Genomic DNA, 27,996 nt, shown 5'->3' on the forward strand with positions numbered 1-27,996 from the left:
CCAAAAATTCGGCCGCGTACCAGATCTCTCCTTTCTGGCTCAACCGCAGACGCTCCCACTTCCACTTACCAACCACCATCTCAGGTTACTTAGGCTTGATCGACGTTAGATCGCAAAAGCCACCCTGAGCTACGATTGACGTTGGATCATTCATTGTCCTGTACACGACATGGACCAACTCCAGGACCGAGCAGATGCCCAAATATGGAATGCAATCGAGTCAAAGAGTCTCAAGCAAGCCTTAAAGCTGGTCGACAAGCGACTAGCAAAGAAACATACTCCCTACCATGAGGTGAGCAGAACAATGTCCAGAGCATCACAGCCCCTGCCCTTTCCTTTGAATGATCCTCCAAACACGTGACTAGGTTGATCTCAGTTTCTTAATACCATATCTAGGCACTCAAAATCTATATTCGGGCCCTCTCACCTCAAGCCACCGAAAAAGCAGCTGTTCTTGTGCATCTGGAAGAGCTGGCTGAAAAGAAGACAGTCCCTTCAGAGCTAGTGGTTGCCGAGCTTTATGACGATGCCTTGAACGAGGTTCTTCCTGTTCCGCGGGAGAATTGGGCACGGATCGTTGGTGAACTACGATGGCAATGTGTCAAAGCATCACCAAAGAATGAAGATGCCAGTCTGAAGTGCTTCCAAGCATGTCTTGCAAGAAACGATTTGGACCATGCTCGACAGGCAAGTCTAACCCTGCATCTTCCAGGCTCTCGGTTTATGCAAACTTGTCGTAATTGTAGTCCTATGCTAAAGTCTACTCAGATTGCTAATAGCCTCGAGAAAACATTCCCCCAAAATCATGCTTACACTTTCTGGAATATATCCACCATGTATCTATATTCAGTAGTCATGTCCGTCCCAGAATTGCTGTAGCCTTGCTAAAAAGTCCAGATGTCGCCCAGTTGTCCTGAAGTACAAAAGAAGATATGGGGAGGCTTAGCGCTAGGCCAAATTGGCAAGCTCGCAACTGCCACTAAGCAAGCTGCTGTAAGTTGGCCCTGCAGATGGGTTAAAGCGTAGCATCGAAGTGACATCTGGCTAGGACCATAAGCAGCTACCTGCCCGATCAATACAATCACCTCAAGAGTTGCTTCTGCTACATAGAATTACCAAGTCTTATGGTAAGAGAGAAGCCAGTTTAGACTACCTTCTAGACCCGCTTCTCGGACCCGAGTCAGCTGTGGCAAAAGGCGAATGGGAACTCTGGCGGATGAAACTGGAACTACTTCAGAGTGTACAGGACTGGAAAACAGTTTTTGAGACAACTGGATCACTGCTGAAAAGAGCCCGTACGACAGACACAACTTCTCGATATTCCGAGGCTCGACTGAGTGATTGGATTGTCTGGGATGCCTACATTGGGTCAGCAAAAGAATTGAACAGTACTGAGTAAGTATTATATGCAATTTATCGCTCGAGACTCTGACAACAATACTAGCCTCAATAGCCAAGTAAGGGAAGAACTTGAGGCGCATTTGGATCCAGCTTGCAAGATTGATAAAAGCTGGAAGAGAAACGCCTCCTTGGCGTTGATTAAGTTTGCTTTTGAGAGTCCTAGCCCTACGATATCTTCGGGAGATATTAATGTGTCATACCGAGGCTCTACCATTTCTAAGTACTTGCAGGATTATGGCAGCGCAAATACCGCGTACAATGATCTCAGACCATTTGTTGGAAGATTAAGCCAGGATGAGCGAAAACAGCTCAGAGGCGCTCTGGACCGTACGGCCGAATCCCGAGACGTAAGTTCTCCAGTGGCAGCCTTCAAAATTATTTGCGATGCCCTAGCATAGTGATTCCCTGACATTGTACGCAGCTTTCAACTATCCGCCAAATAACGGAATCGATAAACTCGGATAAGCTGAGATACCTGCTTGGATCTTGCCTACCAGAATTGGAGCGTATTTACAGTCCAGAAAGAAGAAGCGCAAGTGGCAGCTTCTTCTGCACGTCATGTTCCGAGGCATGTGGCATCAGCTGTAAACACTGTCTTACACTGACTGCAGAAGAATCTATCAAGTCTTATCGAGTGGCCGCTAGAGACGATAAACTTGTGGCAGATCTCCCCTCAACAGATCGTCACCCAGCAGACGATTTCAGCATCCTATCAGCGATGTGCTTGATCAAGCTTGCTCTGGCAGAGTCCGGTAATAGCCGTGTACCTATCAACAGCAGTGGGGCTAGTTATCTTTTGCAAGCTGCAGTTCTGCTCGAAGTTGCTTCGGTGCCTTCCAGATCTAATTTCCAGATATCGTTGATATTGGTCCGCCTATACTGCTATCTTGGTTGTGGATCTTTGGCCATGAGAGCTTTTGAACGCTTATCACTCAAGCAAGTTCAACTCGACACTCTGTCGTACGTTATTCTCGACAGAATATCCACATTCCATCCTCATCCCTTCGGCCAACTTCCAAATGGTTCTGACAACACCCGAACTCCACTAGAACAACTTCAGAAGCAGCGGAGGTTGTACAGAAGCGCTCAAGAACATGTGATCAAGAATGTCTGGCTTTCGTTTAAACACAGTAGCTACAACTCCGTGTTTGAGATCAGTGAAGTCCAGGACAGCCTATCTCGAAGTTTAGCGAGAGTTATGTATGTTGTCGAAAGCAGCAAGGTCGCTCGTTTGTTGGAGCCCAAGAGATCATTGGCTGAGATCATTCAAGAGTACGATATTGTTGGTATGTTTTGCTCTCAATTAAGTAGTTGACGAAGCTGATTTTGAGGAGCACCAAATGCGGAGCTTTCTGAGACTACCTTCGCGGATACCAACGATTATGAAACCTTCCCCAACTACGAAAGTTTTTCTGGCCCTCGATTTGAGGAGCTGAGCAGATTTTTCCCGCGTCCAACTGTGAGTAACCCATCTTCACCACGTATCGAATCACTGACACGTCCCAGGAATACCGGTATCGGCAAAATCTCGTTACCCAAAAACTCCTCATTCTCATTGACCCATCAACTCCGACGAGCGGTGAGGGTCAAATACTTCAGCAGTGGCTGAAACAGTATATTGACTTTCAAAAGAACTGTCAGATCCCGAAAGTGGGATCTGAAGACCTAACTGGGCCAGAAGCACTGGCGAAATCTACCTACGATGCAATGGCTTTTATCATTTACCATGCCTGCGATCGTGCGCTGTGTAGCGAGTCAGATATTATGGATAAGCTTGATAGCTACAACAAGGATCTAGCGGAGAGTCTCGAGAAGCATTTGGCCACTATAGATAAGATGGAAGACCTGGTCCCGGCTTTTGCCAGTACTCTGCATACCTTGTATACTGCTCATGAAGTTGGAACTGCAGTAGTCAACCTCTGTAGTTACATCTCGAGGAGGGGCAAGGATGTCTCTGACAAGCAAGCAGAAGCTAACAAGACAGCCTTGGATTTAGCACAACGTCTTCTACAGGCTACGATTGGCAAGTCTGCCACCGTCAAGAGTGGTCTTGATGAAGGTGGCTGGATTGACAAGGTCCTCGAGTGTGTACTGCCAGATGCGACAGGAGGAGAGCAGAGAGTGTCGCCAGGGCTGGTGGAGGCTTTGAGGGAACATCTGGATGAGGGTTTCTTGGAGCAATGGGCTGGCGAGGTTACTGAGAGTTGGAGAGACTCTGTTGCTGGCTTGTCTCTGCTAAAAGCACCCGGCAAGGCATAGATAGCGAGAATCAGATCTACCAGAGGCGCGGATTCATCCGGGCCACTTCTGGGGCTCCTTTCGCCTTGCATAGCTCATCTATTCATTCAAACATGACTGGAACTTTCCAACGCAGTAAATACTATGATTTCCACCAATGATCTTCTAAGAAAATTACCGTTCTGGCTATTGGTAACTGGCTGAAAGGGACGATCCAGGACCCCCGAGAAGGCTTTTAGTATGCTTTCAAGTTAGCCGGACCTGTACAGAGGTCTTGTGAAGCGCTTGAACGACATCTCACTCACAGATGTCTACCTGGTCATATGATCCCATCCACCTTACACACCGGTCAGTATTGATTTGTCAACAACCCAGGCTTGCCGCCATGCAAATTCATCTCTTTCGGACCACCAACAAGAGCACTAGACGGAGACAGACGATGTGCTAGAAACCGTTATCTTTATTCCGAGTAATCACATCATATCCTCTTCTGCCGCTCTTCTCTGTTGGATCCTCATGGCCATCTCTCTCCTCTCCTCCCGCAATGTCACGAATACCCAAAACCAAGTGATCATCTCAACGAATGCCCAAGTGAAGAGCACTCTGTTCTTCAATCCCTCGCCCCATAAGCTCGGCTGGTAGGTATTCGGGGCGTATAGAGGTGACTTGTTGGAGAATGCGTAGGAGTATAGAGTTATCCCAAAGAACAATACAAGCCGCACCGGCGCTGTTGTGGAGGTTACTTTTCTTCTTCTTTTCAGGTTGGCAATCGGGGGAGCGAACCTTGTGAACCCCAGTGATACTGCGAGATCTCTTCAGGGAGAGAGATGGAGACCAAGTCACTGACTCCTACAACGAAGAGTACGGCCGCGAGGAAAGACAATGGGGCGGACTGGGTCTCGAAAGAGCGCACGTATGGCTGTAAATTCGTTTAGCTGAGATTAGAACCAATAGACAAGTAGGGTTTCTGTACCAGTCCCATAGCCTCCCCTATTATAAACACAAGTGTTTGATCTGCTATGGCGTTCGGATTTGTAAGGAAGAAGAATGCGAGAGTGATATGGAAAAGGGACAAGGACGTTATGATGGTCGCGCCTGAGATGATCGCCATCTTGAGTTTGCGGATGAGACGAAGGGAGGCGAGGTGGGCCGAAGACAGTGATATCTGTCGAGATTTCTGAGATCGGAGAGACGTAGCAAGGTCTTACAACATGGTCATGCTGCCATGTCTGATGTGCAAATGTTCAAGCTGGGTCAAGAGATCAAGACCAGAAGAAATAAGGTTCCAATATTTATCCGAGCCGAGACATTCAGGGGTCCACGTCCACCATGCCTGCATGCTCCATGCTCGATGGTCCACAAGCAGTCAAAATGTCATTCTGTACCATGCCACGGAGCTTAAAAGCTACCCGTCCACAACAAGCTTCGCCTCACCTCCCCTACGCACATAACCAGAACCTCGGACGACTTATGTGCCTGTGAGCAGAGATGACGGAGCGGACTTTGGAAAAAGAGAAGCACATCAAGTATTGGCAGCGATGTCTCAACTCTCTGCTCCCAACCGTCTACACTAGCACAGACTCGTCGCGCATGACACTGGCCTTCTTCATACTGTCTGCGCTGGATCTCCTAGGCGCCGGCTCCTCAACTTTTCCTGAGCAGGATCGCACAAGAATTCGAGAATGGGTTCTCAAGAGCCAGCATCCGAACGGTGGGTTCTGCGGATCTCCCAACCATCGGTTTCCTGACCAGTATTATGTTGATGTTGGCAACGGGATACAGCAGATGGACCCTGCGAATCTGCCAGCAACTTTCTTCGCGTTGTTGTGCTTGAGTTTCGTCGGAGGACTAGATAGAGTGAACAGGGCTATATGTCTCAACTGGCTGAGGACTCTGCAGAGGAAGGATGGTAGTTTTGGAGAACTAATTACACAGGATGGATCTATCGAGGGTGGGAGAGACATGAGGTATTGCCAGACTGGTATGGCGGTCCGATGGATTCTGGGGGGCGATACAGCAGACAAACAAGACGATGTTGACACTGAAAGTTTAGTGGATCATATTCGGGCTGGACAGGTACAATGCATGAGCATAATTGCGAAAATTTGACAGCTGATCTATGTTAGACTTATGATGGTGGATTCTCGGAGTCCTCTGAACATGAAGCGCATGGTACGGTGTCTCCATCCTTTATTGCCACAGATATAGCTGACATATTCTGTAGCCGGGTATACATATTGCGCCATAGCAGCCCTCTCGCTCCTCAATCGACTTCCCAGTTCATCGTGTAAATATGCAAGTACAGATACCGTATCTGTCCTCGCAGACCACACTGCGACTATCGGATGGCTTGTGTCGAGACAGGTGGGCTATTTAGATGAGGAAGAAGATGAAGATGAAGATGAGGAGGAGGAGGGGGACCAAGAACAGGCAAGGCGACCCATTGTGAACCTGGCAGGTGTATACGAAGACGACCCTCAGGCTACAAGCTTTGAGCAGCATGAATTTGTCGGACTTAATGGTCGCTGTAACAAACCGGTTGATACCTGCTATTCTTTTTGGGTTTCTGCATCCCTCAGTGTAAGTTATCAGATTCAATATGTTGGAGCGTTTTAGTAACCGTACTGAGTAATAGATTCTTGGAAGAGACAATACTTCTCTGTTAGATACCAAGGCCATTCGTAGATTTTTGTTTCACAAAACTCAACACGCTATCGGAGGATTTGGCAAAATACCAGGTAATCCGCCAGGTAAGTGCCCTCCAACCCCAGATTAGAGCTCTCTAATTGACATGTCCTGAAGACATTTACCATTCATATTTGGGACTTGCGGCATTGTCAATAATGAAAGAACCGGGTCTCAAACCGTTGGATCCGGTACTCTGTGTTAGTACGGAGCAAAGGGAAACCATCGAAGATTTTCGGAGCAGGGTGAGGGTGTCGACTAGGGCCTACTGGAAACACGGACATTGTTTCTCGATTCGGGAGGACGACCCCGAATTCGAGAAAATCATGGCTTCAAACGAGGTGCCCCCAAACACATGAAAAGATAGGGGACATACCACCCAAAAAGAGTTATGTTGTCCATACGTCCGGACACCTTACTCTCTGTTGCTCGCGACATGCCCAAAGGAGGATTCGTGAACATCTTCGGCTTTTGACGAAAGGGCGGGTACAGACTTGCGATGTAACGTCTGGCAAATCGTGCCAGAACGTCTCGGCAGATGTTGGTTAATATCAGCCATACGAAGAGATCATGGGGGAGAGAATGAAGTTAATGGGCATGATGAGGGTCTTTGGCACATCTGTTCACAACACCCAGTGTTGAGCAATCCTAGAACTTCTAGCCTTATTCATCACTGGAAACTTTTTATCCTGTATATACCATTAAAGTTTTGACAGTGAGCGAGATGCTCGTTCGATGAATCAACTTCCCATTTGTTGTATCTTACTCACCTCGCTAATTTTGTTGACATTGGTTAGCAATGATGGAATTCAGATAAGACCAGGAAGATGATCAAGGATTAGGTCCAATTTTGTATGCTGAGTACATAACATAAGCGGACCCAAATGATCACAGTAACTATCAACAGAACCAGTTCATAGAATTCATCCTACAGATTCAGGGAGCTCTGCTTATTTCCTCTTATCCCACTTTCATGACGCAATTCTGAACAGGGTCGACGTTGGCTTGGCTCCTCTTCCGAGCCGAACTTCGAGAGTTTTTACGTAGCACAACAACATTTCACAGCTCCGCAAGCAACAAATTCTTCTCTCTTTGTTGATCTAATTGTCTATATCCATTTCAGACGCCGCTATGAAGATTCTTGCACATTCAACATTGGCTCTTTTCGCCAATTGGGCCCCGATAGCGCACTCAATTGATCCAGCGCAGGAACCTTTACAACCCCACTTTGAAAGCTCGTCGACCAGCTCCCTCCTCGCCCTCCATAAAGGTCTCATCACACAACAATCGATCTCACTCAACGAAGAGAGTGTGGGCAAATACCTTGCAAAGTACCTCGAAAGTAAGAACTTTACCGTCGAATTGCAAGAAGTGGCACCGCAGACCTCTTCTCACACTGCACGAAACAACATCTATGCCTACACTGGTGAATCACGGAAGACGCGTACGCTCATATCCTCACATATCGATACGGTACCGCCGTTTTGGAAATATGAGAGGAGGGGAGATGAAATTTGGGGAAGAGGGAGCGTAGATGCTAAGGGAAGTGTGGCGTCACAAATCATTGCTGTAGAGGAATTGCTTGCTACGGACAAGATCGGGGAAGGTGATGTAGGTTTGTTATATGTCGTAGGAGAGGAGATCAATGGAGATGGTATGCGTAAAGCTAATGATTTGGGCTTGGAATGGGATACGGTGATCTTTGGGGAGCCGACGGAACTCAAGCTTGCGAGCGGACATAAAGGGATAATTGGCGTGCAGATTAGTGCGAAGGGCAAAGCAGGTCATAGTGGCTACCCTGAGCTGGGAAAGAGTGCCAATGCTATGCTGATACCTGCTCTCAATGCGCTGCTGAACGTTGAGCTGCCTTCAAGTGAGAAGTATGGAAACACCACTCTCAACATTGGGCGAATGGAAGGTGGAGTGGCTGGCAATGTTATTCCAGAGGATGCGAGTGCCCTTCTTGCTATCAGGATCGCAGATGGCTCGCCAGAAGACATTAAAAAGATAATCGCGGATACGGTAGAAAAGTATGGCGAAGAGCTCGATGTCAAGTTCTTGGGTGGCTACGGACCGGTGTACATTGATAGTGATGTCCCAGGTATAGTTTGTTGCTTATCTGACCCGGACTTGGCTAACGAGAATTTAGGCTTTGAGACAATTGTTGTCAACTATGGGACTGACATCCCTAACTTGAAGGGAGACCATAAGAGATATCTATATGGACCTGGGACTATCTTGATGGCTCATAGTGACCATGAACACTTACTAGTATCGGATTTGGAAACTGCAGTCAAAGGCTACAAGGCTTTGATAGAGCATTCATTGAAGTAGATAATACATATATTTGCTAGTGGACACCATCCGTCCTGTGCTGAAAGCGTGATAGTTGTGTCCCATGTCTTGGGTGTCATGCCTGGAGTATAAAATTCAACTTTGATCTCGGGTGGGGCTGCTGAAAAGTGGAAGTGATTGATGCTTCACTAGTCTTTCACTGTCTCCAAACCGAGTAACGGACTTCTGATGATCTCTCCAAAATCCCGTGCCCAGTACAACGAAGAACCCTTACCTTCCTGTTGACTACCAACATGCACGGGCTCGAGACCTACACGCTTGAGCATATCCATCATTACAGTAGCCATCCAATCACCAGGAGTTGGTTCCGCGCGTCTAGAAATGACAATTCCTATGACTCCTTCCGCAGTTAAGCACTCGATATCTGTTCCTGAGTCGCCAATGTACACCACCCTTGGAACCCCTGCCTTGCTCCTCGATTTCCATCTTTGCAAAAGCTCATTCATTGCAGCCAATTTCGCATCCGAAGTTGCCATCACCGGGCCGCGACTTGGACCTCGAAGAGTTCCCTCCTCGTCTGGATCATTTGCAAGCACTTCAAGCTCAGCAGCGCCAGCTTCGAGACTTGCTTCCAGAACTCCACGGATGAACTGGCTCGAGAAGTTGACGGACACCACACCCCAAATCGCGCCAGATTCACAAAGCAGCTGAATAAAATCCCGAAACCCTTTGCGGACATTCACATCACCTGTCTTGATGGCGTCTCTTCCACCTTGCCGCCACTGCTCTTCTCCAATGCCCTGGAAAATACCAGACTTGCTCACAGCCGTAAAACTTCCCACCTCGATGCCTTTTGTTGCTCGCAAGTATGCGATTTCCTCGGCTAAGGTTTTGCGGTCCTCTCTCGCTGTCTTGTAGCCATGTAAACAACGGGCGTAGCTCTCAGCGTATGTATCGGCGTTTATGTCCCAGCTGTCTTGGAAGTCTTCCCCTCTAGCTTTGTGAAATGCAATGGCGAAATTGGCTATAGTGGATATTGTGTCTTTTTGTGTTATTGTACCATCGAAATCGAGGATGAAAGCTACGGGTGACGATGCAATGTCCATTGTATATCTTGATCTTCAGCATAGGAGACAGAGGAGGACTAAGAAGAGTAAGATGGTTAGTGCTTGAGGATGGTTTGACAGATCATCGATATTGAGCTTGGAATTGCTGTGAGATTGTGCAACTACATTGTGTTGTTTACGGAGTAGTCTACACCGAGTAGGTTGCTAGCTAGACGGGTCGGGTAACCGGATCATCATGGCAATTAAGCTTAACCATCCTTCCAAGGGGTCAACGCTTCCAAGTTGTCCACACCGTCTGGGACATGCTCAAGAGTTTTTTGCGCAAGTCTTCGAGCGGAAACAGCTCGAGCAGCCAATTCTACATCAGATTCCACAACCTCCACTGCTAATGAACGTTGATTAAATCCACTGGTGTAGGTAATTTGACACAAAGTGGATCTGTCGTATTACTGCCTCAAAGCTGAGAATGGAGAAGATACGGATCACCTTCATGCCCGAAATTGTTAGCTAGCAAGGTATTTAAGTGCATCCTTCCAATGGGGGATCTGAAATCGAATTCGGATAGGGATGGTTCTCCACTTGACCAAGTTACCCCTGGAGGCCAAATACTGTCGGCCGTTAGAGAATCGGAGTGCACGTTGTAAAAGTTTCCAATGCAAGAAATACAAAGTCTGTGTTTACAGAACGGGTTGTTACTGAAAGTACCTCTGGGAGTACAATATCAGATATCTTAGATGAAAGTTGAGACTCTTCCCACAGCCGGATGTCGAAAATACTGCGTATCCTCGGGAGGCTGGCAAGAAAACTTCGCCAAGAGGGCCCGCACTGTCAGGCTCGACTTATGGATCACAAAGAGAAAGGAAGAAGCGACATGTTGCTAGTTCAATGATGCGCTGGTCTGCACCTGAGTTGGGTTTAGTAGGTAGAGTTCCTTCAAATGCTGCGCGGTGTGTGAAATTAGCTAGAGCTGGGCGTCAACCAATCCCGGGCGTCGTCCGCGCTTCAACAAGCGACCTGCTCTCGCTGCTCAATGCTCAATCTACTGCTCTGTCTGTCAGCAACCATCACACGATAACAAGCCCACCACCGAATACCTTTCTTTTGGGAGCAAGCAGGTTGAGATAATCCGTCGACTCTCCCGTCAACTCTACAGGCAGCGCCATCGATCCACTATCTTTTTGGGCATTCAGCAGATCTGCTGTGAACGCAGCGAGGTAAGGCAGTCAGTCATCCATGCGCCCATCTTCCAACTCGGCGACCAGCTCCATAACCCCACCACCCACCGCAGATTGACATTTACATCCACACTCGCAATCATCCGCTGACATCCTCCTCTTCTGTAGATAACGAGCTTTGCGGCGGCGACGTCTGGATCATATTCTTCGCACTTGGGGGCCATTTAGCAGCCGTCGCATCCCTGCCTGACGCAACAGTTTCCTTTCCAGACTTTGGCGCCAGCGACCACGAAGTCGAGAATAATACCGTGAACAACGCAAAACTGCGACCCGAGCGAATACTCTGTACAAACATCGACTAGGCAGTCGCGATAGAGGGGCAAATATCTCCTCGACATTCTGACGTCTGGTCGATTGCTGTTGAAGCTAGCCCAGGAACTACAACGGAACTGGTCAGGAACAGCAAATCCAGGCAGCGACATCTGAAGTCCTCGAACGGTTTCATAACTTCTGCAGATTCCATACAACGGCATTTGGAAGCATCCGCTGCTACTTGCGACGGCATTTTACTGGACAGTTCGTTGTTTCGCGCTTCCCTGAGCATAGCCTCCTTCAGGCTCAGCCACCCCGCAACGTGAGGCTGACAGCAATTCGAGAAAGCCTGACGGTGTTCTAAGAACAGCAACATCAACGACGCCGGCATGGATCAACAACGTGGAAGATCACCGTCCGCTGGACATCAACAGCATCATATAAATCATGGTCACTCGCCTTCCCCACAGCCTTTCCAAGATAATGCATCACTTGGACTGGGAATCGGCCTCAATAACAGCAACAGCCAGATCCAAAGCGCCGAACAGCAATTCCTGAACGGCAGCTTCAATGCTAATAACGGCTTTCCCAATAACGATTTCATGACTTCAAATACTCAAGCCTTCTCGCAGGGCGGCCTCGGCGATTCCACCTACGTATCTACTGCGGATTTCAACCAGCAATTCAAGCAAGAAGACCAATCATTCCAACAATTCAAGCAAGAGGAGCAATCGTCTCCTTACAATCAGCCACAACTAGGGAGCTTCACACAGGACCTTATGAATGCGGGATTCAATGACGGTGCAGACTTTCCACTGTTTCCTCCAAACCCGGCTGAATACGACCCCTCATTCTTCTCCAACGATCCATCCCAGTCGCACGCGCGAAATCAGTCCGTGAATCCATCACAGCTAGACATATCTTCTCCGCAGAATGCGCCTACCCCGCCTGGGAACCTGTTGCAACCAGATTCCCATTCTCCTGCATCGGCGCATCAGTCACCAAACTTCAATAGCCATCAATTCCAGTCCTCGCCAAACCACTCCAGGCATGCTTCATTGGGACCAGAAAGTGCAGCGTTCCCGCAAGGACAGAATGTTGAGTGGAGCATGATGCCCCCTCAATTCACCGGCCACAGAAGGACTCCCTCGGAATATTCAGATGTGTCTGTTTCCTCTGCCCACCATTCCCCAAATCTTGGTCACCATGATAGCTTCGAGCCAATTGACCAAAACCATTCGCCAATGCAACGACCACAAGATAGCATTTACGAGAATGTTCTTGGTATTGGCAACTTTTCATTGTCAGACAATCAGCATGGAGCAAGCCCGAGACGAGGATTAAGTCCTGCTCATAGTCCCGCTATCTCGCCACGCTTGGGTCCCCAGCAACTGCCGAACATGAATCACCAGACCCCATTGTATTTGATGAACAACAGTGGATTTGGCCAGGGCATCTATGGGCAAAACCAGCAAGAATCGTTTCCCCAAATTCAGAATGAAATGGGCCAGCAGATGGTACCCGATATCAATGTTGAGTTTGCACCCGCCTCAAGGCAAAACAGCTTCGAGCCTCCAAAGCCGTCCATTGACCAAGATGCTTTGACGCCTCCTGACAGAGGTATATATTTCTACCATGTTTTTATGAGTGCCGCTAACCATTCTAGGTCGACGTCGTCGAGCTTTCACAGATCCTAACAATAGCGGCACAGGCATACCTCGAACTAACACCCCTTCAAGTGTATCGCCTTCGCTTGGGAGTGATCTTGGATCTAGATCACCGGATTCTCACCGTTCGCTCTCTCCAAATGATCGTTCTGGTGCCACATCTCCAAGTAGACGTCGACAATCAACATCATCACTACCAAACCGCGACTATATCCTTGGTCTTGCAGATCCTGAATATCAACCTTCAGTCGCGGAAAGCGGAAACGCTAAGCGTGTTCAAAAACACCCTGCCACTTTCCAGTGCACTCTCTGCCCAAAGAGATTCACCAGGGCTTACAATCTGCGATCTCACTTGCGCACACATACCGACGAACGACCGTTCGTATGTACCGTATGTGGAAAAGCGTTCGCTCGTCAGCACGACCGGAAGCGTCACGAGGGCTTGCATTCAGGAGAGAAAAAGTTCGTATGTAAAGGCGAGCTCAAACAAGGTGGTTCCTGGGGCTGTGGGCGCCGGTTCGCTCGCGCTGATGCTTTGGGTCGACATTTTCGCTCCGAAGCTGGTCGGATATGTATTAAGCCTCTTCTAGACGAAGAAGCCATTGAGAGGCAACGCGTGTGGAATGAGCAGCGTATGCAAAACATGCAAAACATGCAGCAACCTCAACCACTTGGCCTCGACCCCAATGGTTTCCCGATCGACTCGAGCGGCAACTACACTCTACCAGCCGCTCTGCTTGCTCAATACCCCGCGCTTGCAGGCTTGACCTGGTCCGATCTACCACAAGGAGATCCTGGCATAGACGACGATCCCAGCGGCCGGAGCAGCTTCGATGCCAGTGGTTCGGAATACTACGACGAAGACAATGAAGGCGGCTATGTATCCAGTGGTCCTGGGCCACAACAAGGCTATGGACAGCCACAAATGCACGATGGGTACAACGGTGGCTACAGCAGTGACATCGGACGCTGACAGAAATGCCAATCTTCCAACATCAGACATGATGATTTCACACATTCGGAGGGTTTTATGATTTGGGAATATTCCACTTGGGGCGCATTAGATACCACACTGCGCTACTTGGATAGCTTTTGCACTGAGTAGCATGACCACCTTCTGGCAAATGTTTTTGTTTGTTTCCCGGTTACTTCTCTACAGACACATGACTTCTGGCCGTAGAAGCCAGTGCAACGAGCTCTTATGAATACCATATTGTTATGTAGCTACATTGGATGTGACGAGCGTTTCAGATCATCATATCATTTTGATACTTCTGGTGTCTCATTTCCACTCAAATATCCTACAATGTAAATACCAGTTTTTCTCCGCTGACGTTGCCCATTTTCATCTCATCCATGCCCTTCAAAATTCCTTCAAAGCCTTTCCCATATTTGTTCATACTCGGCTTATGTACCTTAACCTTTCCTTCCTCTAACAATCCTCTAGCCATCTCCCAGAACAGCTTCCCAAACTCAAAGTCCTCAGGCTTAGCTGGGATCTCATTAGGTCCAAACTTGAACCCCTCTCCCATGACTGTGTATCCCAAGGTGGATTTCATCTCGACCTTATCGTTGATACTCTTCACCTGGTCTGCTGGAACTGGCAATAAAGTGGAATAGACACCACCTAAGAGTGACATAGCGCCTACTGTGATTTTGGGGCTGTCGCCCTCGGAAATGCAGTCGAATGCATGGGAAATCTTGCCCTCGCTCCATTCTTGAATATCCTTTGCACAGGTAGGGGAGTTGTAGTCGAATGCCGCATCTATTGTCACGCCTCGGGTTACTTTTGTGCCTTATAGTTGGGATATAGGAAAATCAGATGTCACATACCAGCTCCAAGACTTTTCACGTAGTCAAAGTTACGTGGGGAACAAGTGACAGCTACCGTCAAACCAGACAATTTGGCGAACTGGATAGCAAGGGAGCCAGTTGCTGTCGAACCTCCGTATATGAGTAGGTAAGTCTTCTCTGTCGCGGGCTTGGTGGGCAATGGGAGTTGAAGACTCTGGTAGAGACCCTGTCCGACTGTTGTAATGCCTACGCCGAGGGTGGAAGCTTCTTCAAAGCTCAAGTTGTCAGGAATCCGGATCTGGACGTCGCCTTTGGCAGTTATTGTAGTACCAAATGCTCCGTCTTCCTTGTGAACCTCATTTCCTGAAATCGACTGTCAATATTGAGGCCTGCGGTGTAGTTGTTCTTCATACCTCCATGAGCGAATCCGGCGACTCGGTCACCCTTCTTGAAGGGCTTTGTGACTTTGCTTCCAACTTCTTCCACAACGCCAGCATAGTCGCAACCGATCTGGACAAGTCGTGTTAGAATGTACCACTGCCAATAACGGACTTGAACCCCATCCGGACCCGCTGCAAGTTTTAACTTACTCTTGCACCCTCAGACGTCAACCAAGCTACATGCTTCCAATCCGTAGGATTCAACGCAACTGCCTTTACTTTAACCAAAATATAATCATCTCGGAGAACTGGCACAGGTGCCTCTACTGCGGCAGCTTCGCCTGGTTTCTGGGTTGCAATGACGGTATTCTTGGACATTGTGCTGGGGTAGTTGTAGATCCTGTGACGTTGAAATGATAAAAAGTATAAATACAGATGGATGTTCAGCAAGATTGGAAAGCAATTAAAGCAGTGAAAATGTGCCAGTACATTTTACTTAACTCCCCTCCCCGATCCCTACACTGTTATTATTAATCCAGCAGTTGAAATCTCAAAAAAATGCTTGCCACGGCAGTTCTTATCCACCCCACTGAGTCGACTACTGATGTCACCAGCTTGGGAGGTCCCCTGGAAAGTTAGCATTACCCCTCCATGCTCGCTCGATCTCGATGCCTCATCAGCAGCCGGCGGTTCTCCTGGCCAGACGCAAACCCACCTTGAACCTGGCAGTGTCGTCTCCATTTTAAGTGACGAGGGCATCTTTCCATTTGCAGACATGACGAAGTGTGGAGAGAGAGATGAAGAACTTTTGCCCGACGAGGAACTACGCTCACGCTGTTATGTCATGTCCGAAGAGCATCCTGAGAAATGGGGGCCTGATTGAGTTTCTTGTGCGAGATGAACTTTCCGAGCTCATCCAGGCGCTCCGTTTGACCTCGATCGGCAAACTGCACGTCTGAAAAGGTGCTGAGAAGCTTCCGAGTATTACGATACTTCATCTTGCCTTGGGCGGCCTTCTGTAAGGCACCGTGTCCTGAAATCCTTCCTGATCCTGCCTCCTCCACTGCGATATTTATATTTTACCCAGCTTCGGCGGGTTGAGGAATGCATGGCTGGCCGAAGGCTGTCAATGCGAACCCGAGTCAAACGAATCATATCTCTTGTTTGCTGGCTCATCACATAAGTCATTCGGGCTGGGAGGCTGGGCTGGGATGGCTGCCACACTTCTTCGCCTTTCTCTGCTGGTGGCCGAGGGCTGCAGACCAACCACAGGTGGGCGACCGGCCTCCTTTTATGCACAATTGAATTGTCGCCCTCCCTATTTGATGCCGGACTTGCGGTGAGGCCCAGAAGAGGAGACTGGCGGAGACTGGCGGAGACTGCTGGAGGCCGTATGCAGAATTATGGGACCTGCGCGGACACCAGCAAATCGCTCGTCTCCCCCCTCGATCGGTGGCCGCTCGCTGGCCTCCAAGGCTCCAAGGCTCCAAGCCCAGTCTGCGAGTGTATGCTGTGCTCCCGTAAATGCCTGTCTGCTGGTACCCGTGGCCTGCACCTGCACCTGCACCTGCACCTGCACCCTCCTTTGTTTTTTCTCCCATAATTTAGCGCCGAATGCATGGCTCCTGTGCACCAAATTCTGTAATATAATAAAATGTAGCGTACTCGTAGCCAGCCTGGGAAAATATCTTCAACAGCTGGAGGACTACAGTACTGTACTCATTCATCTACGCGCCGAACAAGCAAGTAGTGCGCCCGTCCGACACGACTTCCCGCAATTGTTCGTCTGTGTATCGCGCGGGTGGCACAGGCACAGACAGGCACATACCTGGGCAGGGCAGCGAGGGCAGGTAAAGCTCCCTCGCTCCTCCTCGATAAGAGCGATACACAGCAATTTGTCTCAGGTGCCCGTGGCTGCCCCCCCTTGGCGAGAAACAAACGATAATTCTTCCCCATACCTATCCATCCCTTCCCTTATTGCGAAGCAGTTCTTCCGTGTGACCTTCCCATCCCCGAGTTATTACCACTACTATTACTACGCTTTTGTCCTCGCTCGCTCGCTCGCTCGCTGGCTCCGGGACATCTTCATATTCTTTGCATCTCATCTCACGATCGATATCCGAAATCAACAATCCACTCTCTGTTCCTGCGCCTTATCCCGTCGCTGCACTTAGCCCTCGATGAGTCTGACACCAATCCGCGACTTCACCAGCTCGAATATCCACCATGGCTGCCGTCGAGGGTGTGTTGTTTTGCGCGGATCGCCCAAAGAACGAGTATGGGGCCTTGACGACTGGGTTGGGTAGGGGCTGGAATGAGGAGGATACGCGCATAAGGCTGAACCTCATATCGAGGGCATGGGTGCAATTCCGCACTGCGAGGAAGGTTGAAAGTGCATATCGGAAGCATTTGGTACGGACCGCGATGCCTTATATCTCCTTTTCACCGGCTTTTGTCAGGCCAGACCAGGCGCTGTGGTCTTGCAGGAGTGCAGTAGCGGCTGAAGCCTGCCGCAGTTCGGCGGTGTGGACCCTAACAACTCAGATTCTAACGAACGTCGATAGGAACTACATCCGCATTCGGAATCTACGTGGCCGTGCAGGTCGAAGTCGAAACCCCATCCTTTGAAAGTGCCAGAAAGTTTGGGCACATTAGGAAAATGGATTGGCAAGCCATCGCCAAGTGACGACGAACCTGTCCCTCCATACGACACCAATACCGATGCACTTGCCAGAAGGACTGCACACGACTGCTCAGAATCCCGAATTACCCCTCCTTCTTCGGTGGAAAAAGGAGAAGACCGTTCATTGTTCCCCGACCCTACGATGGCCACCTCGGTGGATTTCCAGTCTCAAGATGGCTTCAAGATGGCAGCCAAGAAGAAAAAAGGAAAGGCCGCTGCCAAGTCTGGATGGGATGATGAAGAGGACGAAAAGAAGAAGGACGAGGGTGAGGGTGAGGGTGAGGGTGAGGGAGGGAATGGAGGAGACAAGTCCGGAGACATGGGAGCTGGTGGTGATGGGGACAAGAAGGACGATACAAATGGTACCGCCGATGCCGCTGGTGATAACCCTCCTGAGGATGAATGGGATTCCTTTCTACCCTCGAAGGCTGCCAAAAAGAAGGGTAAAAAAGGAGGTGCAAAGGAAGTTGCACCTGCGGTTCCCGCTGCGGAGAAGTTCGATGCCTTTCATGAAATCAAACTGGATGATACTGGGCCTATGTTGGACTTGAGCTTCGATACTGGAACGAAACCGGCTACAGGTGGATTTGGGTCTTGGGGTAGTAGCTGGAATACTGGGACGACTAAGTAAGTTAGGGTGTGCTTGCTGGGGAGTTAAAGGGCCATATAGCTGATACTACTAAAAGTACCTGGGACTTCTCGGCTACTACAGACACAGCCCCGGCAACCGATGACAAAAAGGAGACAGAAGACAATCCCTGGAGTCTGAATCGCGGGAAACCGACGAAGAAGAAGGACAAAGGGTTCTCATTTGGTTCGCTTGACGAGGAAGGAGAGAAGCCAGCGGAGCCAGATCCCATGCCCGAGAAGAAAGACGACACCTTCGATTTTGGATTTTCCTCTGGAAAGAAGGACAAGAAGAAGAAAAAGGGTGGTGTCTTCGCTTTTGAGGAGGTTGAAGAAACCCCTGAACCAACCCCAGCGGTTGTCGAAGAGACTCCTGCCGAAGATGATTGGGGCGGGGGATGGGGAGCTCCGAAGACCAAGGGCAAAAAAGCGAAAAAAGGCGCGGTCGAACCTGAGCCTCCTAAAGTTGAAACTCCAAAGGTCGAAGAGCCTGCTCCTGTGGAAGATGATTGGGCGTCGTTTGCAACTGCGGGTAAGAAAGGCAAGAAGGCGAAGGGCAAGACTGCTGTTGAGGAGCTGCCAAAGGTATGTTTCTACAAATCATTTCTGGATATCCCTTGCACTCTTGCTGTACATTCTCTATTCTCCATGCCAATGGTTTAGTTCGAGTCGCTTGTATGAGATGCGACACTTGGTGGGCCAATCTCGGGTCGTGCCGCAGTGGAGATACTAGTGCGTTGCCACACTGCTGGTGTATTTGCTTTCTACAAATTACATGGTAGCTCATATCATGTGCCTAATATGTTATACAGGTTGAAGAACCACCCGCGCCAGAGCCTGAGCCTGAAGCAGCAGCTGATGATTTCGGTTGGGGCGCGACGGTCTCAAAAAAGGACAAGAAGAAAAAGGGCAAAAACGCCATCGAGGAAATTTCAAAAGTCGAGGAGGTCAAGCTACCCGACCCTGAACCTGAGCCAGAGCCAGCAGATGACGGGTGGGGCTCATTCGGGACAGCCAAGTCAAAGAAGAAAGGAAAAAAGGGCACTGTTGAGGAATCTGCCAAAGTTGAAGTGAAGACGCCGGATCCTGAACCCGAACCTGAGCCAGTGGCTGATGATTTCGGCTGGGGCGCCACAGTCTCGAAGAAAGATAAGAAGAAAAAGGGCAAAAACGCCATCGAGGAGATTCCAATAGTTGAAGAGAAGGCTCCTGAGCCAGAGCCTGAACCAGAGCCGGCTGTGGATGACTTTGGATGGGGCGCCACGGTCTCGAAGAAGGACAAGAAGAAAAAGGGCAAAAACGCCATCGAGGAGAGTCCAAAAATTGAAGAGAAGGCCCCTGAGCCAGAGCCTGAACCGGAGCCGGCTGCGGTTGCGGATGATTTCGGCTGGGGCGCGACGGTCTCGAAGAAGGAGAAGAAGAAAAAGGGCAAGACTACTGTTGAAGAACCTAAGGTAAGCAAATTTTCGTGTGAGCTTCTGATATCTGGATATTCAAGTGCACACCGTCATTTGACACGCTTCCATACACGTGAGGCGTGATATGCCAGTCTGTGGTTCCGTTGTGTACCTTGTACACACTTGTTTTCTGCCGTTGTGGACATAGATTTCAACAAGCGAAAATTTCCCACCCGAGCTCGCTTCTGACTTCACACTAGGTCGAGCCAACCAAGGAACCTGATCCAATCCCCGAACCTGAACCTGAAGTTGAAGAATCTTCTGGCTGGGGAGCATCGTGGGGGCTGGGCGGGGGCAAGAAAAAGAAGGCGAAGGAAGAGCCGAAGGCCAAGGAACCAACGCCTGAACCCGAACCAGCACCTGTTGTTGATGAGGATAGCGGATGGGGATCTTTCTCGACTGGGAAAAAGGACAAGAAGGGAAAGAAAGCTGCCAAAGCAGTCATTGAAGAGTTGCCAAAGATTGAGGAGCCTACACCAGATCCCGATCCAGTTGTTGATGATGATGCTGGCTGGGGTTCATTTTCTCTTGGTGGAAAGAAAGATAAGAAAAAGAAGGGCAAAGAAGATGCTCCGAAAATTGAGCCAGTTCCTGAACCTGAGCCAGTGGTTGAGGACGATGGATGGGTAAGTTTTTCCACTAGAGCGTGCGAGGTTTTCTCTCGTCGGATACGCCTTGCCTCTGAGTCGGAGCTGACTTGTAGGCCAGGGATTCGGGAGTTCGAAAAAGGACAAGAAGAAAAAGGGCAAGGACGAACCCGCCAAAGTTGACCCAATACCCGAGCCTGAACCTGAGCCCGTTGTGGAAGATAGTGGCTGGGGCTTCGGATTAGGAAAGAAGGCGAAGGGGAAAAAGGGCAAAGAGGAACCCAAAATTGAACCTGTTCCGGACCCTGAGCCCGAGCCTGAGCCCGTGGTGGAAGATAGTGGATGTAAGTTGCCCTGGTGATTTTCGTGCAGGTCGAATAGAAGTAGCATTCAGATTACAACCACCCAAAATGCATGCTGACATACGAGCAGGGGGTTTTGGCTTATCTTCGAAAGACAAGAAAAAGAAGGGTTCCAAGACCAAGGAAGTGTCTCCCCCACCCGCGCCAGTCATTGAAGAAAAAGCGGACGACGATGATTGGACGAACTGGGGCCAGAAGTCAACCACCAAAGCCAAAGGCAAAACCTCCAAAGCACTTGTCGAAACCAAAGTTGAAGAGCCAATGCGAGCACCAACGCCACCGCCTGCTGTTCCTGAAGTTGGAGATGGTGACGATGACTTTGGATGGGGAACCTCGAAAAAGGACAAGAAAAAGAAGGGGAAAACAGCTTCGCCAGAGGCATCCTTTCATGAAGATTCAATCAAACCTGACGCTATCGAGGAGCCCAAGGCTGATGACATATGGGGCACGTCAAGTTCGAGAAAGGACAAGAAGAAGTCTTCCAAGAGCAAGAGTGCCTTTGAGGTCATAGATGAAACGCCACCTGAGCCTATTATTGAAGAGCCCAAAGCTGTCGAGGATGATTGGGGATCTGGATGGGGAGCCACTACTTCCAAGAAGGACAAAAAGGGAAGCAAGAAAAAGGGTATAGAAGTTGAGGCCCCGCCGCCAGCTCCAACACCTCCTGCCATGGACTTGACCGAACCTGAACCCGATTGGGACTTTGGAGCGACTGCCGAGAAGACCAAATCCAAGGAGAAAGAGAAAGAGAAAGAAGTCCCAGCGAAGAAACTCAGCAAGAAGGAACAAAAGGAGGCAGACAAGTTAGCCGAGAAAGCCAAGAAACAAGCCGAAAAAGATGAAGCAGAGGCCAAAAAGAAGGCTGAAAAGGAAGAGGCCGCGGCCAAAGCGGCTGAAGAATTGGCTTTGGCCGAAGCTGAAGCTGAGGTAAGTTCACGAGGTTTTTTTTTCACGATCAGAGTCCATTTTCGACTTTGTTGAGAATTTGCGATGCACGAATACTCTGAAGGGCGATCGCATGTCATTTAAATTTGTCAAGCAGACTTTTGTCACCAACACGGAACCAGAGTATACCGCTAATCTGAAATCAGGCCAAAAAGAAAGAGGAAGAAGATGCCAAAGCCAAGGAAGAAGGTCAGTGTTGAACCATACGCTCCAATGCCCCAATTGCATTGTTGTGCTTAAGCTCGGATCCGTCGTCCAGCTTATGATCTATAATGGCGCAGTCATCTTTACCTGAACTGAAAATACTGACTTCAAATGTTTATATAGCCGATGCCAAAGCCAAAGCAGCGAAAGCGCCTAAACTGAGTAAAAAGGAGCAGAAAAAAGCCGATGACCTCGCCAAGAAACTGAAGCTTGAGGAGGAGGAAGCTGCGGCTGCGGCGGCTGCTGCTGCTGCTGCAGCAAAATTGGCTGAGGAAGACGCTGCCCGGGAGGCTGAGGAACTGGCTGCCAAGGAAGCCGAAGAGAAGGCCGCCCTTGCCGAAGCAAAGTCGTCGAAGAAAGACAGCAAATTGAAGAAGTCCAAAAAGAGCCTGGGCACGGCGGCAGCAGCAGCAGCAGCAGCAGTCAAGGAAGCTGAGCCGGAGCTAGACCTGATCGACCTCAACCCCGTCAAGGAAAAGGTCGAGATCGAGGACAAGTCCGAGCTCTTCAGTTTCTGGGGAGCTAGCAAGAAATTGCCCACCAAGGGTGCGGGAGCGAAGGAGGCGCCATCGTCGCGAGACGAGATTGCGATTGCTGACAAAGCGAAGCTTCTGGAAGCCACCGACTCCAAGGACACGACAACATCATTGAAAGCATCCGCGACTTCGATGAAGGCATCAGCAATTACGAAGAAACCTGTGGGCGGAAAGATCGCGGATAGGTTGAAAGCCTTTGAGTCACCCAAAGAAGTCGCGGCGCCACCTCCCCCTCCCGCGCCGCCCTCGCCGCCACCCCCGGCCAAGGAGGATAAGAAGAAGTCTAAGTCCTCCTCTAAAAAGGAGAAGGAGACCATCGAGGAGCCACCGACACCACCAAAGAAGACCGCGAAGAACAAAGCAGTGCCCGGTAGCTTTCCCACTGACTTGTTGGATGACGACATCGTTGAAGTTGTTGAAATGCCCACTGCCAAAAAGTCGAGCAAGAGTAAATCAGCCACCAAATCCAAGGAACTTCCAAAGGAGGTCCCCAAAGAGGAGCCTGTAGTTGAAGCACCTCCTACTCCCCCGCCAGAGCCTAAATCTTCGAAGAAGGAACGTCCCCGAGTTGTTCGCGATGGAAGTTCATGGGGTGCCTGGGGTGCTGCGCCTAGAGAAGAGAAAAAGAAGTCGTCCAAGGACCGCAAATCTTCCCCCAGCGACGAAAAGAAGTCATCCAAGGAGTCAAAATCGAAACGAATTGACAAAGAAGAGAAGACGTCTTCAAAAGATTCCTCGTCCGATAAGGCCGATAGACCACCTATTTCCAGGGGGTTGACCAGCATGTTTGGAGCCGCTCCACCGCTTCGGCGGTCCAGTACTTCTGGCAAGAGCAGTTCCAGGCGACATTCAGTTGTCGACAGTGGACTCGTCTCTCCACCACCTGAGGTGTCTGCAAAAGCAGCGAAGATGCTTGGAATCACTCCTGGCAAGCTATCGAGAAGCAAATCTGAGAAGCACAGCAAATCACGTGGTAAGTCGCCGATGCTCATTGCCTCTGAATTAAACAAAGCTGACCCTCTCCCAGGCCTTGAAGACGATGAAGATGTTGTGGTTGTTGGAGCTGATGAGGGCTCACCTGAAAAGTCGAGTCGCGATCGCAAACGAAAGTCGAAGGTAATTCAAGACCCAATGGTGTTCAACAGTCCGCCCCCAGCTGTACCAATGCCACCTGGAGACAACGATATGCCCTATCGGAGACACAGGATACCATCTTCGAAGGAACCAATTGCTAACGGACGATCGTCAAAACAGGCTAAACAAGATGAGGATATCGTCATGGTTGATGCTGGTGGCCCATCCGAGAATCTAGGATCGTCTGGATTGAAGAGGTCTGAAAGCACCAAGAAGGCAGCTGGACTTGGTGGAATGCTTGGCGGCTTCCTCTCGAAGCCTCGCCCAGAGACCAAACGCCGTGCTACCGTCGACGAAGATGTTCGTGGTCTGCGCCGTGAAGATCGGAAGATCAAACGTCCCTCCAGAGACCGAACCGAGACAGAGGATGTCGATGTTACAATGACTGGTGGGGCCGCTGAAGAGGATCAAGAGGCTCAAGAGGCCAGACGTGCAGCTAGACGTGCGCGAAGACTCGAGAAGGAAGCTATGGAAAAGGCCGCAGAAGATGCCCGAAGAGCCAAGGATGTCGAACGTAGAGAACGTCGTCGGAAGCAAGAAGAAGAGATGGAAGCTCGCCGGCAGGAAGAGAAAGAATCCAGACGTGCTGCCCGACGTGAACAGAAAGCGGCCGAGGAAGCTGAACGTCAAGCGGCCGAGGCAAAGGCAGCTGAACGAGCAGAGCGGCACCGTGCCAAGAGAGCAGAAAGGGAGGCCAAAGAGGCAACCCATACTGATGGGGAGCCGCTTACTGAAGGTCCAGAGCGCCTGAAGAGATCCGATCGCCGCAAGTCACAAATTGATGGTCCACTCAACGAAGACGAAGAACGTCGTCGCAGACGTGAGGAACGTCGTGCAGCGCGTGAAATCGAAACCCCCAAGACCAGCCGTCGTAAATCAGTCCCGATTGTTGACAGTTATTTCGACTCTCGCAATGGAAGCAAGGCGCGCGAACCGGAGAAAGAGTCGAGACGCAAGAAGGCTGGCTGGCCTCACTCTGGCACGGATTCATGGGTCGCAGATCATTCTGATGCTCCACCACCTCCAGAAACTGCACCTGAAGATGGCCAAGGGGATGAGACGGCTGGTGATGAGAAGGAGAGAAGGCGTATGAGGAAAACGCGCCGCCATTCCAAGTACGATGAGGGAACCGAGGAGGACCTCGAGGAGAGGAGGAAGAGGCGTGATTCCCGACGTCGAGAACGGGAGGCTATCAAGAGCTCGGAAGGAAGTCAAGGCGATGGACGTAGATCGAGCCGGCGCGAATCAGGCTTTGTCGAACCGCGGTCGCGCGCACCCAGTGCTCAAGGAACAGGCGGTGGAATCTTTAGTCGGTGGAAAAAGATGATCTGATTGGTTTCGAATGACGATAATTTGATGGCGTAATTTTACGTGTTCAGTTCGGGTAGTGAGCGATTTATTCGGAGTTTTGTATTGTGAGTTTCGCATGCATGGGATGGGACTGGGTGGATTGGGAAAGGAGCGTACAAGCATTGGGTCGGCATCTGTCACAGGTCACAAAGGTGTACAAGTACTACTATATGCATCAGTGGAACGGAGGGCCAGACCTGGCTTGTAGGATCGGTGTACAGGTGGTGGTTTGATGGTCATATACCCCATTTCGTTTGCACATGTCCATCTGGCATGGACGATAATTTTGTTGGGCGAAAATAGCTCGAGATCGAATTTATCAATTTAGTTTCCCTATTGTCTCTTTCATAAGATGAATATGTGTTGCTCGGCTAAATGGCTTGTCACATTTGCGAGCTTGCGCTTGTAGTTCCGGTGGAAGCCCTACCTACCTGTCGACCAACCTATTGCTGTTTCCTCATACCATATCTTAATTTAAGATTCTTGTACCTTGATGTATATACTTTAGATACCTCTTGTGACTTGAGCCTCAGCTGAATCACGCACGAGTCATTCCGCTCAACCTCCTCCCATCGGCACTTCTCTATATGACGCCCACATACATCCCGTATACGTAATCATTTTTCCCCATCAACTGCCATGCGCAAAAGACTCAGCTCAGGACCACATGGGGATATGGGCATCATGGAATAACTACAAGTAATAAGGAAATTACTCCTTCATCTATCACTTTTGATCTAATATCATAGTACGTTCAAGGTATAGTACCATCAGGTCCGACGTTGACGCCAAGATCGAGACACTCAAACATGCGGAGACGCGGAGGAGGCCGAGGGCAAGAGATGAACGCTTTCATCGAGAAGAACCTTCGTAGATCACAATTGTCCCGCGCTTCACACACACGTACTTGACTAACGACAATGCATTACACCCCATTATCTTGACCGTGTTAAAGTGAGATGATTGCCTTCGACCTGGACTTGGACACTCCCGAATAGGAAGTCAAATGCGGAGATTTCACCTATTCCTGATACGGACTTGTTACCCATGGCCAAACAGATGGCGCATCTCGTCTACCCAGGACATAACCTGGCCATGCACCCCCGCCAGCTTGTTCCGGATTTCTGAGTAACTTAATGGTGTACATTCACGGATCTCTCTGTGTTGGACATCATAGTCGTACCATTTCTCAACATTTGTTCGCCCCCAAGTCCAAGTCGCTGTCAATCAAGCCCCATCTTTTCTCGACTGTGGGCATAAGTCCGGTGGTCCTTGATAAGTAGCTGCGACGGTCGAGATAACACTCTTAGAGCATATCTGCAGTTACATCTGCTCCTTTCCTTTTATGCCAAGGCCTGTGTTCCCAGACATTTTACAGATTTCTTATCGAGCAGCCAGGTCTTCCAAGATCAAAGACGATTGAAAGCTTCACTTCTCACACTTCGCTTCGGGGATATTTAACCACATGAATCCTGACTGATTCGTTCCAAAGTCTACAGGTTCCGTGATGGTGAATTTATCATTTTTACCAGACCAATGGATGGTCGGCCTCGGTACTTTGTTCTTGCTTTCAACAATCGTCATCCTTGTTATAAATAAGAGACAACGAGATGCTGTCCTGGGACGACTTCACTTCCGAAGAAGACGCACTTCAGGGGCATCAACACCACCTCGCTCTATCTCTCCTAGCAAGAAAGCTTCTACAAATAGCGCTCCAGACTATATCAATGCTTTCCCACCTTCGAGGCGGTCGGCTCTTGCAGAACTTGCGAAGACGCTTCCCTCGGCGACTTTGAAGCAATTCATTAGCACCGAACCATCAGGAGAAATCCTCGTGGAGCATGCCTTACCAACCACGCAAACCTACAATCTCGATAACAAAGTTCCCAAATACACACCTACAGGATTCTCCACTGCAGAAATCAAAGCAATTGGTGATTTCCCTGCATACGATATTCTCAGTGGCGTCCCACTTCCACAGCCATATAAGAATTTCGCCATCACCAAAGCTCTTCCAAGACCTTACCGACCTTTGAGATGGAAGTACCACCAGACCATGTGTAAGTCTATGAACAGTAATCTATGTACATAACTGATTTTCTCTAGCTTTCCAGAAGATGGAGACGGACTGGTGGCTGGAAGTCGAAAATACCTACGCAGCAAGAGTTAAAGAACGCCAAGGTTTATTCAAGGAATACGGCAGCAAAGTTCTCGACTACCTGCCCGGCTCTGAGCTCGCCTGCAAGGAACTCATGGAAATGTGTCTTCAGTTCTACTGCGCCAGATACCCTGCCCACTTCTCGCTCTCTGACGACAAGAAAACCTTCCACAACAAACTTCTCGGTACAGAGACTCTTATCAAACGTTTCCACCCACTTCACGTCCTTCTCAATAACGTCCCAGAAGACTTTGCCATCGTTCTCCGCAATGAGCAGGACGGCATGTACTATTTCCGTGCTGGAATTATTTGCAGCTCGCTGGGTTGGAACGTCGGCACAAAGATCGGAATGCAGCTGGAGCAAATCCATGGCAAGATCCCGGACTACAAGGAGAAGATGTCGTTCAGTATGGACCGGTTTTTCAGCAAGATGGCAACAAACTCACCGATCCAGCGAGGAAGCTGGGGTCTTGAGGTCGGCACGCCTCTGTTCATGCCACCGGGACATCCTCACGAGGCGCTTCGGGAAGTCCAGAACCCAGAGCTGAAGATCGAAGAGTGCAACTTGAGAGTCGATTGGCAGACTTTGCGAAGGTTGCCGCTGAGTGGAGGTATCGTCTTCAACTTCAAGGCGCTTTTCACTCCCGTGACTGAGTTTCGCGATGAGCCGTATATCCCTGCCCTACTCCTCAAGATCTTGAAGGAAGGCAAGAAGAACCTGATGGAGTACAAAGGTACATGGCATACTGAGCACGTCTGCATTCCGAAGTTAGAGGAATACGCAGCGGAGCAGGTGGCTAAGGGATGGGTGGTGCCGGAGATGGAGGGAGAGGAGGAGTGGAATGTTGCAACGCTGGCTGAGAGTCCATATTTTCCTGGCTGGGAAGAGAAATGGCATCGTCAGCAGGGGTTCTAGAGCGCGTAGATATGGAGAGGATG

At 49.6% G+C, this 27,996-nt stretch overlaps 9 protein-coding genes across 9 annotated transcripts; 6 read left to right on the forward strand and 3 right to left on the reverse strand.

The window, feature by feature from the left end:
• Positions 1-169: 169 nt before the first annotated feature.
• On the forward strand, positions 170-3,660 carry ONS95_007967 (uncharacterized protein; the record flags this gene model as incomplete). The annotated part of the gene is made up of 9 exons (XM_058501496.1): positions 170-292; positions 397-687; positions 769-849; positions 898-993; positions 1,049-1,395; positions 1,445-1,748; positions 1,823-2,687; positions 2,736-2,860; positions 2,908-3,660. 9 exons carry the CDS (start codon positions 170-172, stop codon positions 3,658-3,660), a joined length of 2,985 nt encoding a protein of 994 aa, XP_058362816.1.
• Positions 3,661-4,112: 452 nt separating this feature from the next.
• ONS95_007968 (uncharacterized protein) lies at positions 4,113-4,750 on the reverse strand (the record flags this gene model as incomplete). The annotated part of the gene is made up of 3 exons (XM_058501497.1): positions 4,113-4,366; positions 4,423-4,558; positions 4,613-4,750. 3 exons carry the CDS (start codon positions 4,748-4,750, stop codon positions 4,113-4,115), a joined length of 528 nt encoding a protein of 175 aa, XP_058362817.1.
• A 377-nt stretch (positions 4,751-5,127) lies between these two features.
• Positions 5,128-6,683, forward strand: ONS95_007969 (uncharacterized protein; the record flags this gene model as incomplete). Its single annotated transcript, XM_058501498.1, has 5 exons — positions 5,128-5,715; positions 5,766-5,811; positions 5,864-6,219; positions 6,275-6,389; positions 6,442-6,683. The coding sequence occupies 5 exons, from the start codon at positions 5,128-5,130 to the stop codon at positions 6,681-6,683; spliced, it is 1,347 nt and encodes a 448-aa protein (XP_058362818.1).
• A 772-nt stretch (positions 6,684-7,455) lies between these two features.
• On the forward strand, positions 7,456-8,658 carry ONS95_007970 (uncharacterized protein; the record flags this gene model as incomplete). The annotated part of the gene is made up of 2 exons (XM_058501499.1): positions 7,456-8,425; positions 8,474-8,658. 2 exons carry the CDS (start codon positions 7,456-7,458, stop codon positions 8,656-8,658), a joined length of 1,155 nt encoding a protein of 384 aa, XP_058362819.1.
• Positions 8,659-8,684: 26 nt separating this feature from the next.
• On the reverse strand, positions 8,685-10,900 carry ONS95_007971 (uncharacterized protein). Its single transcript, XM_058501500.1, has 2 exons — positions 10,781-10,900; positions 8,685-10,728 (listed from the first exon to the last, which is right to left on the reverse strand). The coding sequence occupies exon 2, from the start codon at positions 9,723-9,725 to the stop codon at positions 8,808-8,810; it is 918 nt and encodes a 305-aa protein (XP_058362820.1). The 5' UTR covers positions 9,726-10,728; positions 10,781-10,900; the 3' UTR covers positions 8,685-8,807.
• Positions 10,901-11,562: 662 nt separating this feature from the next.
• CRZ1_1 (DNA-binding transcription factor) lies at positions 11,563-13,813 on the forward strand (the record flags this gene model as incomplete). The annotated part of the gene is made up of 2 exons (XM_058501501.1): positions 11,563-12,793; positions 12,840-13,813. 2 exons carry the CDS (start codon positions 11,563-11,565, stop codon positions 13,811-13,813), a joined length of 2,205 nt encoding a protein of 734 aa, XP_058362821.1.
• A 328-nt stretch (positions 13,814-14,141) lies between these two features.
• Positions 14,142-16,266, reverse strand: ONS95_007973 (uncharacterized protein; the record flags this gene model as incomplete). Its single annotated transcript, XM_058501502.1, has 4 exons — positions 15,225-16,266; positions 15,048-15,144; positions 14,674-14,997; positions 14,142-14,605 (listed from the first exon to the last, which is right to left on the reverse strand). Exons 1-4 carry the CDS (start codon positions 15,390-15,392, stop codon positions 14,142-14,144), a joined length of 1,053 nt encoding a protein of 350 aa, XP_058362822.1. The 5' UTR covers positions 15,393-16,266.
• Positions 16,267-17,240: 974 nt separating this feature from the next.
• Positions 17,241-25,160, forward strand: ONS95_007974 (uncharacterized protein; the record flags this gene model as incomplete). Its single annotated transcript, XM_058501503.1, has 10 exons — positions 17,241-17,426; positions 17,579-18,324; positions 18,384-18,909; positions 19,137-19,778; positions 19,982-20,407; positions 20,490-20,712; positions 20,801-21,657; positions 21,822-21,864; positions 22,003-23,388; positions 23,443-25,160. The coding sequence occupies 10 exons, from the start codon at positions 17,241-17,243 to the stop codon at positions 24,879-24,881; spliced, it is 6,474 nt and encodes a 2,157-aa protein (XP_058362823.1). The 3' UTR covers positions 24,882-25,160.
• Positions 25,161-26,439: 1,279 nt separating this feature from the next.
• On the forward strand, positions 26,440-27,973 carry ONS95_007975 (uncharacterized protein; the record flags this gene model as incomplete). Its single annotated transcript, XM_058501504.1, has 2 exons — positions 26,440-26,959; positions 27,006-27,973. 2 exons carry the CDS (start codon positions 26,440-26,442, stop codon positions 27,971-27,973), a joined length of 1,488 nt encoding a protein of 495 aa, XP_058362824.1.
• Positions 27,974-27,996: the final 23 nt, after the last annotated feature.

The sequence above is a fragment of the Cadophora gregata genome (assembly GCF_030347475.1).
Source record: "Cadophora gregata isolate MNR1 chromosome Unknown scaffold_2, whole genome shotgun sequence".
Taxonomy (NCBI): domain Eukaryota; kingdom Fungi; phylum Ascomycota; class Leotiomycetes; order Helotiales; family Ploettnerulaceae; genus Cadophora; species Cadophora gregata.